The 15,156-nt window shown below is 51.4% G+C and overlaps 1 protein-coding gene across 1 annotated transcript in view; it reads left to right on the top strand.

The window, feature by feature from the left end:
* The window catches only part of Stk10 (serine/threonine kinase 10), a 93,098-nt gene extending 80,819 nt beyond the window's left edge, over positions 1-12,279 (top strand). Inside the window, exons 14-19 of the mRNA XM_021176958.3 lie at positions 149-278; positions 944-1,068; positions 1,996-2,184; positions 3,133-3,258; positions 4,993-5,106; positions 10,151-12,279. Coding sequence (XP_021032617.1) covers positions 149-278; positions 944-1,068; positions 1,996-2,184; positions 3,133-3,258; positions 4,993-5,106; positions 10,151-10,288 — 822 coding nt within the window. The 3' untranslated portion in view covers positions 10,289-12,279. The remainder of the gene's footprint in view (positions 1-148; positions 279-943; positions 1,069-1,995; positions 2,185-3,132; positions 3,259-4,992; positions 5,107-10,150) is intronic.
* Positions 12,280-15,156: the final 2,877 nt, after the last annotated feature.

Here is a 15,156-nt window from a genome sequence, read left to right as displayed (position 1 = left end):
ACATTCTCACCCACAAAGTAAACAGTGGAAATGTACAGACCAAGGCTGGTGAGAGAGGCAGGCAGGCTCTCACCTTCACAGAGAGAGGGAGAGAGCTGTCGTCACCCAAGTCATCTGTGTAAAGCCTCCTCACCATCCCTCCTCACAGGACCGGGACTTTGTAGCCAAGCAGAAGGAGGACCTGGAGCTGGCCATGAGGAAGCTCACCACGGAAAACAGGCGTGAGATCTGTGACAAGGAGCGAGATTGCCTTAGCAAGAAGCAGGAGCTCCTCCGAGGTGGGGCCCAGAGTCACCCCGAATGGTGGAACTAGGGGCACCCCTCTGCCCCCAAAAGTCAGGAGTGAGGCAGGGATACCAGTTACCACAGTGTGCAGAAGCGGCATCTTGTGCGGCCACCGCCTGCCCCACTGTGTGCTAGTGTTCACACCTGACCTCCTGCCAGCCTCACCTTCTCCTTGTAAGACTGCCCCTCCCATGATCCTAATGTGTGATCCTGTGATCATACGGTCCTATGAGGAAACCACACGGGGAGAGTGCTGTGCTCCTTGGTCTCATGATGCTATTGTAAGCGTGTTTCACAGTCCAAATGGCTTAGAAACAACAGAGAGGCCCAAGGTCAAGGCTCCACTAGACTCAGCGTCTGCTGAGGACCTGCCTCCTCATGGGCTTTCTGACCCCGGTCATCTCCACACAAGTTCTCCGTCAGAACCCTTCTCATTTGCCCATCCGAAAAGGAGTCTCATGTAAATAGTCTCAGCTTCCATGGCTGAGCTTAGCTCTTCCAATGTCATCTACTGAGGTAGCTCAGGCGCCCATTCCTCCGAACCCAGCGGGCTGGTTCTCAGTACCAGTGGAGACCTGGGGGAGGGGACTGGGTGGACAGCTTGTTCTGTCTCTGGCCTTGTGCGTTCCTGACCGTGTGGGTGGCGTGTCCTCCACAGACCGTGAGGCAGCCCTGTGGGAGATGGAGGAGCACCAGTTGCAGGAGCGACATCAGCTGGTGAAGCAGCAACTTAAGGACCAGTACTTCCTGCAGCGGCATGACCTGCTGCGTAAGCACGAGAAGGTGAGACGGGGCGGGGCAGGATGAGGGGCCGCTTGATGGCAGCACCCAGGAAGGGCTGCTGCAGCCACAGTGAGGGCCCAAGACCATCCCCAGGTGCTCCATGTGAGAGTCAAGGAAACCACGGGAGGATGAAGATGGGGCAGGCAGCTCCCTTGCTCACCCAACAGCTCAGTGCTTGGCCCTCTCAGTTCAAAGCCAGTTCTGGGCTACTTGAACCTGTTCTACCCACCCCCAAGGGGGAAAAAGATGTTTCTTGACTTTTGGGGGGTTCTATCCCCATCAACCATCCAGATTTGAAAGTAACGAATTGTAAGTGTTCTTTAGCCGCATGCCCTTTGGGCTTCCTTGCTTTGTCACACAGGTCTGAAATAGCCTACCGTAGGGTATTTCCTCTCAGGAACACATGGCCAGCAAGAGCTGTGGCTTGCTGCCACTGTCCGGAATCCAGAAGACTGTACTAGATTTTGTCCACCCTGGAAAAGATGCACACTCAAAGTCTGGGTCCACCCGAATCACACTGCACTTATGCCTGCAAAGTCTGAATGCTGAGGGTCAAACCATCACAAGTCAGACACTGTAATGTTGAAAGAACAAAAAACATCCCTGTGGAAATGACTTGGTGGCTAAGGAAGCTTGCCACCAAGCCTGATGACCTGAGTTCAATTCCCCGAGCCCTCATAGCAGAAGAAGAGAACTGATCCCCGGGATGTGTCTTCTGAGTGCCACGCTCATGCTTGACCCCCCCCCCAATAAAATAAATAAGTGTAAAAAGAAAAGAATGAAAGAACAATGCCTTTGAACTATAGAAGTGAGCTAACAGGTCTTCCGTGCTGGCACCCGGGGCTCCCGGGCTGAGCATGGTGGCCTTTGGCTCCTGAGCACCCTCCACACCTAGAGCTCCCTCACCTCTGCTTGGTGTCCCCCCAGGAGCGGGAACAGATGCAACGCTATAACCAGCGCATGATGGAGCAGCTGAAGGTCAGACAGCAACAGGAGAAGGCGCGGCTACCCAAGATCCAGAGGAGCGACGGCAAGACGCGCATGGCCATGTACAAGAAGAGCCTGCACATCAACGGTGCAGGCAGTGCCTCTGAGCAGCGCGAGAAGATCAAGCAGGTGGGGACTGCGTGCGTGCGTCTGTCCGGTAGGCTGTGGGCAGTGAGCATGGGGGAGCTGGGTAAGGACTGGCCGCATGGACTGGCTGCATACAGCAGGGGACCCGCATGTCAGATGTTAGATAGAGCCCAGTGTGCAAGTCAGTCATCGCCTGGACGTTTCAGTAGCCCAGGAGAAAGCTCCCTTGGGACAGATCCTTGTTCAATAGAGTTGGGCATGCACCAGTTTCCTTCATGACCCCATGTTTACATGTATGACGTTCTGTGTTCTCATCCACCCTGACCTCCTGTGTGATACAGGCCCCTCAGAATATTTTATTTTATTTTATTTTTTAATCTTTTTTAGTTTTTTTTGTTGTTGTTTTTTTGTTTTGTTTTGTTTTTTTTTTTTTTTTTGGTTTTTCGAAACAGGGTCTCTCTGTGTAGCCCTGGCTGTCCTGGAACTCATTCTGTAGACCAGGCTGGCCTTGAACTCAGAAATCTGCCTGCTTCTGCCTCTGCCTCGACCTCGGCCTCTCTGCCTCTCTGCCTCTCTCTGCCTCTCTCTGCCTCTCTGCCTCTCTGCCTCTCTGCCTCTCTGCCTCTCCGCCTCTGCCTCTGCCTTCCAAGTGCTGGGATTAAAGAAGTGCACCACCACTGCTCCACTGCTCGGTGTCCCTGTGATTTCTATCCTGGCACTTGTCATCTCACCCTATCAGGTGACCCAGCAGGGTGACACCTGCCAGTGTGAGGGCAGAGGCTGGGTCTCTACTCAGGGCAAGTTTCAGTAGTGAGAGCAGAACCTGAGGTGGGCTGGACTCAGAGCATCGCCGCCCAATCCCTAGGATGGGCCTTGCTGGCTCAGGCTGAACTAGGCAAAGTCCTGCCCCGACCCTCACCCCCACCCCCACCCCCACCAGCCATCCAGACGAGCTCCTGCCCGCCCTGCAGCAGCATCCTCTTTCTGCAGTTCTCCCAGCAGGAGGAGAAGAGGCAGAAGGCGGAGAGGCTGCAGCAGCAGCAGAAACACGAGAACCAGATGCGAGACATGGTGGCGCAGTGCGAGAGCAACATGAGCGAGCTACAGCAGCTGCAGGTATGGAGCCCCGTGCCTCAGTTTCCCCAAGTCAGTGCTCAGAGGCCACCAGCAGGGTGGCATCTAGTTGGTCAAGCTCGGGTGAGCTGATGCCCGCCTGCTGTGCTACTCTCTGGCTGTTAGACGACCCTCCTAGCCTCTTTTTTATCTCTCTGAAATAGCTGTAGGGTAGAGGTGATGTCTCCGGTTGGTATGTGGATTTGTGAAGGGGGTGGTGGAACTGAGTGTACCTTAGTTTGGCCCCATACATTAGGGATATGAACAAGCAGGATGTTTGCCCATCAGAACCACACTGTGCTAGCACCCACCTGGACACCAGTGGCTGAGCACCTGAGGGTCCAGTTGTAGGAACTGCCGCCTGGTGCCCCCTTGTGGTGGATCGAGGAGTTGTGCTTGACCGATGGTGCCAGCTCCAGCCTCTGTGAACTTCAGGTGGTTGCTCAGGCCATTGGGTCCATGGAGCAGTTTGCAGATAGGCAGGGAGACTCTAAAAGAATGGTCCGCACTGGAGGCCGCCAGGCAGACACTGGTCCATGTGGGTTCTGGTCAGGCATTCCCATTCCTTGCCTATGACATCATTATGTGACCACTGACCGAGAGATCCACCGAGCGGTACACACAGTTGGTCACAGGACACAGTGCTCTGAGTATTTGTGATTAGATGGACTTATAAACTCCTAGAAGCTTCCAGCTTGAGGCCCAGAATAAAACCCCTCTGCGGGGCTCTCCTTCCTGTATGGGTTTTTTAGTGGATAAAGGCCTTGTCCTTGCCTTAGAGTTCCTGTAGGAGGACTCAGTCCCTGCAGGGAGTCAATAGGGACCTTACTCCTGTCTGCCACATAGATCTCAGATAAAATTTAGAAGGCTAAGGACTTAACTCAGAGCATATAGCAGAGATGGGGCGATCCCCCGGCCTCATTCCTCACTAGGAACCTCTCCCGAGGAGATGACATGAGGCAGGAGATAGTACATATAGGTTACATATATCATGTGATACGTAGTTAGACACAATGCACAATTACACATACATATACCTATAATTATACACAGAGACTTAGTCTGCTTGGGCTGCCATAGAAAACTACTGTTGCCAGATGCAGAGCAGCACACCAGTGGTCCTGCTATGTGAAAGGTGTCAGTAGGAAGATAGCCCGGGACCAGGAGTTACAGGCTGCAGTTTATTGATTGATTTATGGGATGTTTGTACATGTGTGTGAGTTTGGGCAGGTGCATGCCCGGAGCATGTGTGTGGTTCAGAGGACAACTTTTGGGAGCCAGTTCTGTCGTCCTTTCACAGTGGGCTCTGAGGATTGAACTTAGATTGTCAGGCTTTGCCCACTGGGTCCTCTCACCAGCCCAAAATGTTTTAAAAAGCTCAGACAGTGTCAAAAGCACACAGAAGGGCAGGCAGGATGCTCAGTGACTGCGTACAGAGTGAGCACACAGGCCTAACAGTCTAAGTGTGATTTCCCGGAACCCATGAGAAGGGCAACAGAGAGAACTGACTCTGCAGTCATCCTTTGGCCTCCACCATGGCGTGTGTGCTCACACGTGCACACCATCACCATTCTGGAATAGTCCTCCAGGCACTGCTTTGTGGGAGTGTATTACCCACATACAGAGTTGTGGATAGTGGCCACGGCATAGTGAGCCCGTGGTGGTAGTGCCCTTAAGGATGCCATGGGTCTGTTTCCCCAGACTTTGGCCTCATCGCCCCTATTCTGCCCATTCCAGAATGAAAAGTGTCATCTGTTGGTAGAGCATGAAACCCAGAAGCTGAAGGCCCTGGATGAGAGCCACAACCAGAGCCTGAAGGAATGGCGAGACATGCTTCGGCCACGCAAAAAGGTACTGCGTTAGACTCATGGGTACCTGCCTGGGACATCTGAAGCCTCCCTATTTTCCGACTCTTGCCTTGTGGCACCCGTAAAATTGGTCTGTTCCCAAGAGACAGGACCCATCTGCCTGTTGTGCTGAACGCTGGCAGCTCTCTGGACCCCCGGGTTAGGAGGGTGCTCCCAACATTGGCCCATGTGCACCTGAGGCAAGCAGAGAACCCCTGCCATGAGCAGCAGTCAGTCATGTTGCCAGGCTGGCACCTCCCCCCACCTTGGAGAGTTTCAGGCAGTCACTCTGTGAGGTCAAAGGCCAGCAGAAAGTCACTCTGTGAGGTCAAAGGCCAGTGCCAGCTACTTCACTTTCTGAGTTAGTTTCCAAATGTGTAAATCTCTGTGCTTGGTCTGGGGTGGAGCTCCGGGGCAGAGCACCAGCCTAGCATGTTTGATGCTCTGGGGTCTGCCTCAGCACCAAAGCAAACAAACAGCCATACACTCAGCAGTGTAAGCTACACTCTTTATCAAACACTATAGGAATAGGATTCAAAAGCTAGGGGTCTCTGCAGGGGCCTCTCCAGGGTCTCACAAGGCCAGAGTCAGGCTGGGCTGGGCTCTTGGCTGTGGCTTGATAGTTGGGGTTTTTACAGACTCCTTGCTGCAGAAGCACTGTGACCAGGTGCCAGGTACTCTCACCACCTTGCCTTCTTAGGATGGGCTGCCCCCTCAAAGTACGAGCCCAAAGGGAACCTTCTGCCATTAGCTGCTTTCCTTAGGTATTTGGTAGCAGGAACAAGAAGGTAACCAACGCAGTAAACATCCCAGGCAGGCCTCAGCATGGTCCTGGTGCCGTAAGATTGTAGGGTCAGCTAAAGAGTCATTAACACACGCATTCTTATCTAAGTACACTGTAACTATCTTCAGACTCGCCAGAAGAGGGCATCAGATCTCATTACAGATGATTGTGAGCCACCGTGTGGTTGCTGGGATTTGAACTCAGGACCTTCGGAAGAGCAGTCAGTGCTCTTAACTGCTCTCCAGCCCAACCCACAGCATTCTTGTTTTGGGTGTTTGTTTGTTTGTTTGTTTGTTTGTTGAGACAAAATTTCTCTGTGTAGCCCTGGCTGTTCTGGAGCTAGCTCCATAGACCAGTCTGGCCAGGAACTCAAAACTCCTTGTGTCTCTGCCTCCTGAGTGCTGGAATTAAAGGTGTGAGCCACCCCTGCCTAGCCCAGCATAGTCATTCTTAGACTCTGAGGAGAGGTGAGCCTTGTTACCCTTGACCTTGTGACCCATGACCGTGTGCCCACGCTGCCTGATATTCTGAGGGTTTTTTAGCCACTGTGTGCGCAGACAGGAGGCAGACCGTACCCTGCTGGGATTTCTGACACTAAGCCCACAGGTACCCAGTGTTCCAGCTGGCTCTGGCGTGCACCTGCTTGTCTGACTCTGGGCACTCACATCCTAAGGCTCTGGAGAATGAGCAGTCATCTCTCCAGCAGCTTCCTGTGATGACCTCTCGGGCTCCTGGAAGCACCACAGGCCAGTGCTTAGAGAGCTGACCCTGTACCCTGCCTGTGGGACTGCCTCGGGGCAGGGTTCTGTCACAGCTGCCCGAGTTGCTGCTGGCAGGAAGGCCCAGAGGTCCTTTGTGCTCTGGCATCACACCAAGCAGCCTTGAGCTCTGTCTCCTTCTTATAGCAAGTCCTGTGGAGTATTTTTAGAACTCAGACGGTTTCCTTTTAAGTAAGTGCAGACTTCCTGATTTGCTGAGGTCACTTTGAGGACAGAGTGGGGCCTCGGCATAGTCTGCTCGCGCGCTCTCTCTCTCTCTCTCTCTCTCTCTCTCTCTCTCTCTCTCTCTCTCTCTCTCTCTCTCTCTGTTCCTGGCCATTCTTACATTGCCATGTTAGACTGTAAAATACAGGAGTATTATCTACTATAAGCTACTGTTAACACATTGCTGCTGGTGGGCTAACTCATTTGTTAATAAGTTTGTTTAGAAAGAAACGTATGGGACTGATGAGATGTCTCAGCGGTTAAGAGCACTGACTGCTCTTCCAAAGGTCCCGAGTTCAAATCCCAGCAACCACATAGTGGTTCACAACCATCCATAATGAAATCTGACACCCTCTTCTGGTGTGTCTGAAGACAACTACAGTGTAAAGAAAAAAAAGAAAGAAAGAAAGAAAGAAAGAAAGAAAGAAAGAAAGAAAGAAAGAAAGAAAGAAAGAAAGAAACTTATTCATTTATTTCCTCCATGCTGCTCTATGTTGTGTTACCTTAGAAACTCTGGCCGCAAAGCAGACTCTTCCCTATAGGACAGGGAAGCTGCCCCATGAGACTGCAGTACTATCACACAAACAAAGCAGGCACAGTGACAACCCCATTGACCATCCAATATGGGTGGGGAGAGCTCTCCCACAGCCTCACTCTAGATGAAGAGTTAGAGACAATTAGATGGTTTCTGAGAGAAGAGTTCCTCTTCTCCAGGGATGAGACCGCTGAGAAGCTGTCTGACCCCAAGCAGTCATCTCGAACATGTATGCCTAGGAGCACAGTAAATGGACTCAGCGGGTGGTATTCATATACATACGAATAGCATATGTCTATATCAAGGATAACTAAAGAAGTCGTGGGTTTGAGAGGACATAGAGGGGGACCCATGGGGGTGATGGAAGAAATGAGGTACATATAGTTAGTACTCATGTGTAACATTCTCAAAAACAATGTTAACGTTTACTATGTTAACTATCTGCCACACAGCAGGACACAGACTGCTGCCTATGCTCTCGGAGGCTTTGGGGGGAGACTTGTGGTGGGCAAAGGACAGCAGGGCTTGAGTCACAGGTTCAGCACTCCACGCTGTGCCCCTTCAGCAGACACTGGGGACCAGCGTGCTGTGGGTTCCAGATCCTTCTCCAAGTCTGCGATGTTCACATCTGTGTAATGAGATGTCTCGGGATAAAGGCCATGTTAGCTCCTTCTCTTGTCTCGTGGTAGAACACCAGACAGAGGTTTATTTTGCCTACACTGATGTTTGAGGGGTTGATCACACCATAGAGGCAGAGAGCAGGAAGCGGGGTTGTCCCCTCCCCTGTGACCCTAGCTTCACCAGTCATGCCTTCTACCCCACCATCTTGGAGGCTGAGTGTTCAGGCACACAAGCCTCAGCTGGCATGTCACACTTGAAACACCCAAGTCTAAGCAAACTTGGTTGTATCTCCTGGGTCCTTACACAGAGCCAGGAGGTATTTATGGCACACTCACCTTTGGATTGCCACCCAACCTGTGTGGTCAGAAATGGTGTCTTTCACTATGATATCAAACTAGCACTTCAGAATTCAAATTTTGGGACATCTTGAACTTTTGGAGTGGATATGCTCAACTATTCCTAGCTTTGAAATTGGGCGACTTACTCAACCACCCTGTGTCTAAACAGTAGCAGAACTATGAGCAACACCTTCATCAGGGTCATACACTGAACCCCAGGGGGTCACACACTGGATTCCTGGGGGGGGTTCACACATCCCATAGTGGACCCCTGGGACTCACACACTAGATCCCAGGGGCTCACATACTAGACCCCTGGGGGCTCACACACTGGATCTCAGGGGTTCACACACTGGATCCCAGGGGGCTCACACACTAGATCCCTGAGAGCTCACACACTAGATCCCTGGGAGCTCACACACTGGATCCCAGGGGATCACACACTAGACCCCTGGGAGCTCACACACTAGACCCCTGGGAGCTCACACACTGGATCCCAGGGGATCACACACTAGACCCCTGGGAGCTCACACACTGGATCCCAGGGGATCACACACTGGATCCCAGGGGGCTCACACACTAGATCCCAGGGGCTCACACACTAGACCCCTGAGGGCTCACACACTGGATCCCAGGGGCTCACACACTGGATCCCAGGGGGTTCACACACTAGATCCCAGGGGCTCACACACTAGATCCCAGGGGCTCACACACTAGACCCCTGAGGGCTCACACACTAGATCCCAGGGGCTCACACACTGGATCCCAGGGGCTCACACACTGGATCCCAGGGGGCTCACACACTAGACCCCTGAGGGCTCACACACTAGATCCCTGAGAGCTCACACACTAGATCCCAGGGGCTCACACACTAGACCCCTGAGGGCTCACACACTGGATCCCAGGGGCTCACACACTGGTCTCCTGGGCAGTTTGGCTTACATTTGTATCACTGAGCCAGTATAGTAATTTTCAGGGTTTGGGGTTCTTTTTGTTGTGTTTTATTTGAGACAGGGTTTCTCTGTGTAGCCCTGGTTGCCCTGAGACCCCCTCTGTAGACCAGGCTGGCCTTGAACTCACAAATCTACCTATTTCCGAGTCCCAAGCAAAGGTATGTGCCTCTGCCACCACAACTCACCAGGCTTGGTTTGTCTAATTGCCAACCTGAAGTGAAAATTTTACATAAATCCCAATCCAGTTTCCCCTCCCCATGGTGCCTGATCTTGTCTAAGGGCCCATGCTCTCCTGGCTCTTCAGCTTCCCTTGTGAGCTGGCGCTCCTGATCCGGTGCTCTTGGGAAGTCTTTCTGGTAGGATCGTGTTTATCTGGATAGATGAGCATGTGCCCAAGGGAAGCTACTGTGCTGCTGCCAGCTGGAAAGCACCCCTCCCATTACCTGAGGAGCTCAGACCCTCAGAGGGACAGGCACACATCCTCCCGCAGGCAGTGGGTGTCCTCACTGGGGGTGAGCACTGTCACTTGGCCATCTCTTTCTTGCTGATAGATCCTCCCCTCTGGCTCTTCTTTATCCATCCTGCTCTTTTCCCATCACGGGAGTCCTGCCTGTACCTCTCGCCCCTTAACAGGTGGTTCCCCAGGATTGGCCCTGGGCCATGAGCAGTTCAGGAAGGCGTGTGGCAGGTGGAGGGGGTGCTTACCTCAGGGAGGTAGGAGAGACCTTCCACCCAGTCCCTGAAGCCTGGGTGAGAGCTGTCCAGAGCAGGACATGCTGTTCTGATTGGAATCGTTGGCATCCCGCTGAATACCATCTGCTCTCGCTTCCCCAGGCCCTGGAAGAAGATTTGAACCAGAGGAAGCGGGAACAGGAAATGTTCTTCAAATTAAGCGAGGAGGCAGAGCCCAGACCCACCACACCCAGCAGAGCCAGCAACTTCTTCCCCTACAGCTCTGGGGATGCTTCCTAACACCCACATGCCTGGGCTGTGGTGGGCAGTGTGGCTACTGGGGCCTCCAAGCCTCTATGAACAAGTGACTCAGGACCTCTTCCTCTTGCTTCTGTGCCAGCTCAATTACCCATCCCTCTGCAGCGCCCCAGTTGTCCACAGTGCCTGCCACCTTGGTGCACGGTGACCTCCTCAAGACTCAGATTCCCATCACCTAGGAGTGATTTGGACTGTTGAGGTCAGGGGCCAGGCAGGATGGGTGAACCCCTCCTGTTTGCCCAAACACCAGCTCTACCATCTGTGGGCACAAGCGCTACTAATGACATCACCGTGAACGCATCCTTATTGTGATCTTGTGGGTTTTTAGTTTGTTTGCCTTCAGTAATTCCTCACAGTGTTGGAAAACATCCCTAAGAGCTACTTGGGTTCTCAGCAGCTAGCTCCCGGGTGTCCCCATTCCCTTGTTTCACATAGCTGACTTTGTGCTTTGTGTATGTCGGGGTAGGGAGCGTGGAGGATGCCAGAGATGCCTGTTCTGCTGGATTCTGACATTTTATCCCATCTTATTTTCCCTCTCCCTGTGAGACACGCAATACACATATCACACACACAATGCAAATATACAACTTGGCCCCCCTGACACCACCCAGGCTGCCTCTGCTGTGACCTCCTAGGACCAATGCATTGGAACCTGCTTGCTTGCCTCCCGAGCCTGATCCAGGGCCACTGAGCATGTCAGGTGGAGCAGCTGGTGGGGCCATGCTGAGTGCTGGCGCCAGAACCCAGAGAAGGCACAGGCTGTACTGCCAGCCTGCAACTCATTTGGCTGCACATAGGATTCCGTGTTCAGGGGTACACCCCCCTCCACACTTGACTTCTGCTGCCTAGCACATGCCAATTTCACCCTTGCCCGCTTGTCTGCAGGTACCCAGGAAGGCTTTTGACCTCTGCCCTAGTCCTGTACTGGAGTCCCACTGTACATTTCCACTAAGCTTTGGACTTCTCTGTTCAGGAAGAACTGTTTTCCATCCTCAGGAACATGCTGTGCTCAGGGAAATGTGGAGCCTCCATGACTGGGCCTTCAGGCTGCTCAGGTAGCCTCCCAAGAGGCTGAGCCCCATAGAAGAAAAGCAGCCGGTGCCTAAGTGCTCAGTTAAAGTACAGGCAAATGGCTGGCTGCCTCAGACACCCTCTTTTTAAAAAGCCCCTTCCCAGGGATAATGGGATGGGGTGGGGGAGGGGGGCCCAGGCGGTTGAGTCTGGCGAGTGTCTGAGACCTTAGCAGTATTTCTCTGTCACTGCCCGATGCTGAAGCAACTTTCTAAAAAGTTTCCTCAGATGAAAACTGGGTGCTTGGGAGGGAGTGGGCTAGAAAAAAAAATAGGAAACCAGGTCTTGGGACTGCAGATCTAGTGTGCAGTAAAGAAGCTCGCAGAACCCCAGGAAGGCCATAGTTCTCAGGGGAGCGAGTGAGCCTTTGCTTGCTTTCAGGCCTCACATCAAGGAGTTGACTCAGAGGGCAGATGGGCAAGGCCACGCCACAGGAGGCCGGGCAGGGATACTTGCTTTCAGGGGACTTGACAGTGGCTGTTAGGCAAAATGCTAGTTTTGTGGTTCAGATAACAGTCTTTGACCACCCCCTGACATCATTCGTAATGCTCCAGTCCTTTGTTGCATCTGCACTTAGTATCACTTGAGCCCTGGTAGCTCTGCTGTGCCTTTTGGAGTGGGGTCTAGCCTAGTCTTCCAGCCTCATAATTATAGCGTAAGTGTAATGCCTGCCACCACCAAAGGCCCACGCAGTATTCCTCATGCCCTGTGCTAACCTTTTCGGTATAGGAACAGGCAGAAGTGTTTTTAGCGCAGTAAATATAACTAACTTATATTTCCCTTCATGAAGGATGGAAATGACGTGTATGCATTTCCAAGCACCGTGGATAATATTTGTAAACTGTTCTCTGCAAACAAAAAAATGTAAATATGCTTCTAATAAAGTAATAAGGTAATTTGCATGCACTGTTGCTCTTTCTGGTTGGAAAGGGAAGACAGGCGGGGGGCCTCCTGTGTTTGCTCAGCAAGGAAGGGCTCATCCTCTGAGTATGTGAGAGCCTCCTCCATCAGGCAGCAGGTCAGACTCTGGGGTTTCTGATGGAACCCCAAAGAGAGAGGAAAAAGGCCATATTCTCTCTGGCCATTCAATATCATTCTGATTTAAAGACAAACATTGGTTAACAAACACCCCCCAGATTTTGTATGTTAATGGACTGAATTTTTTCCATAACTCTGATAAGAAAGTAGATTTTGGGCAGAGCCCAAATCTCAGGACACGGCCGAGGGACACCTATGGAATTCAACCCTGGAGTTTGTCCCCCTGATGGTGCTACCACACCTCTCTCCAGCTGCCACTGCTTGCCATCAATGCTGTATCTTAAAAGAATTTTCCAGGACAGACTTAACATGGTGGTCGAATGTCCTAACTTGTACATGGGTCTGGGCTCTGTCTCTGATTCTAGGGGGACAAATAGAAATATAGTTTACATTTGTCTGCCTATACCTCTCAAAAACATTGCTTGTGTTCTTATCCTGGGGTCCATGGGTAGAATTCGGGGTATCTCTGCATTTGGTGTCAAAAGATGGGGTCTTTAATTTTCCTGCCTGAAATTGACTGTTTTCCTTCTTAGTGGAGGTGGCAACAACCCCAGAGGTATCAGTGGGGCTCGTAACTGTCACCCAGGGAAACCAACGGCGTTCCACACTACACCATGTTTTCCTCATTTTTATTTTTTTATTATTTTTTTTTATTTTTTTTAGGTTTTTCGAGACAGGGTTTCTCTGTATAGCCCTGGCTGTCCTGGCACTCACTTTGTAGACCAGGCTGGCCTCGAACTCAGAAATCCGCCTGCCTCTGCCTCCCGAGTGCTTGGATTAAAGGCGTGCGCCACCACGCCCGGCTCTTTTTCCTCATTTTTAAATCATAGTGTCTCAACCTGCATTGTTAGGTCCAGTTGGTTGTGTCCATGCATATGTCTTATTAACTATGTAGCTACAGTTTTCTGAAGTCATTGGTAGCCGGGCAGTGGTGGCGCACACCTTTAATCCCAGCACTTGGGAGGCAGAGGTAGGCAGATTTCTGAGTTCAAGGCCAGCCTGGTCTACAGAGTGAGTTCTAAGACAGTCAGGACTACACAAAGAGGCCCTGTCTCGAAAAAACAAAAAACAAAAACAAAAAAAGAAAAAAACAAAAAGAAAAAATAATAATTGTTTTAAAAATTAAAAAAAAGATACCTATTTATCCTGATGGTCAGTTTCATTTGTAATCAACATAATAACCTCATTGTCACACGATTCAGAAATATTACTTTGAGAAGGACTTCATAGTCATTGTGGAATACCAAAGGACTTCACAGAACAGAAAACAAAACCTAACAGGCTGCTTTTGCTTAGCACCTTGCTGCTGCTGCTGCTGCCCTGGAAGTCTCGTGACCAGCAGAGGGCAGGCCACGGCCATGGCGCTGCACAGCCTCTGGACTCAGGCTGTTGGGGTGGCTGCAGCTTCTACTGCTGAGTACTTACTGTCTGGGGGGTGTAAATCAGCAGGCAGCTGGCATGATTGCCATTAAGAGCTAGAAAAGTGAGTTTCCAAGAATTCAGGAGACTGGCAACCTCCCGCCCCCAGGGCATTAGGAGAGATGAAATCATCCTATGTCAATTGACCCCTCTCAAACAAAGCAACCATCATTGGAATGAGTGATTCCTGGATGCTGTCCTCAGCATGCTCACCCTAATGGAGACAGAGACTTGGGAAAGCAGCACCTGTTCAGACTGACACCACCTGGGGACTCAGAACACCCCCCAGGAGAGCCACCCTGTGTCGGAGGGCAAACAGGTCTGTTCCAGAATGACAAGCACTAAGGCTGGCCAGAGTAGATGGCTTATCGGCATAAGGCTAGGGAGAGGTTGGGCCGAACAAGGATGCCAGGCCAAAACAGCCGTTCCCTAAGAGCTGCAGACAGAGTGGGAAAGAAAAGGCTGAGATGGACGGAGGAGTCATTGTACAGTCCATGCAGCATTGAGAGTTTAGAGGGAAAGGAAGGACTGCACGATTTTGAGGCAATTAGCAAGGCTTTTTAGCAGAGCCTTAAATGCTGCATTCAGAGGCACCACATAGCTCTGTGGTACCCCTGGTGTCTATTAGGTCTGGTTAACAAGGACATTTAGCAACCATCAAAACAGAGCTTCTATGCCCAATGGTGACAGAAAAGGTCGTTCAGACCAATCCCAGCACTGAGGACAGCTATAGAGTCTAGACAAGGACCTCACAACTGCCTACTGTAGCTCCAGGGGATCCAAAGCCTCCTTCTGGCCCCTGTGGGTGCTCACACGTATGTGTACATGTCAACATACACACACAATAAAATTAATGTTGAAAAAGAGGAAGCAGGGTGATGGTGGCACACACCTTTAACCCCTACACTAGGCAGGCAGAGGCGGGCAGATCTCTGTGTTCTAGACCAGCCTGTGAGTTCTGGGACAGGCAGGGCTACACTGAGAAACCCTGTCTCACAAAAACAAAAACAACAACAAGAAAGAGAGAAAGAGAGAGAGGGAGAGAGAGAGAGGGGGGGGGCAGGGAGGGAGGGAGGGAGGAAGGGAAGAAGGAAAGGAAGGAAGGAAGGAAGGAAGAAAGAGAGAGAGAGAGAGAAAGGAAGAAAGAAAGAAAGAAAGAAAGAAAGAAAGAAAGAAAGAAAGAAAGAAAGAAAGAAAGAAAGAAAGAAAGAAAGGAAGAAAGAAAACGAGAAGAAAGTAGAACCAGTGACTGGAAGTTCTACTTGTTGGTATAAGCAGATCACACAATAAGGAAGGCCTGCCTGGCCAGGATTCAAGCTGGG

The sequence above is a fragment of the Mus caroli genome, unplaced genomic scaffold, assembly GCF_978045245.1.
Source record: "Mus caroli unplaced genomic scaffold, Mus_caroli_1 scaffold_13, whole genome shotgun sequence".
NCBI classification, from domain to species: Eukaryota; Metazoa; Chordata; class Mammalia; order Rodentia; family Muridae; genus Mus; species Mus caroli.
Note: the sequence above shows the minus strand (reverse complement) of the source record. Positions and strands in the feature narration are given on the sequence as shown.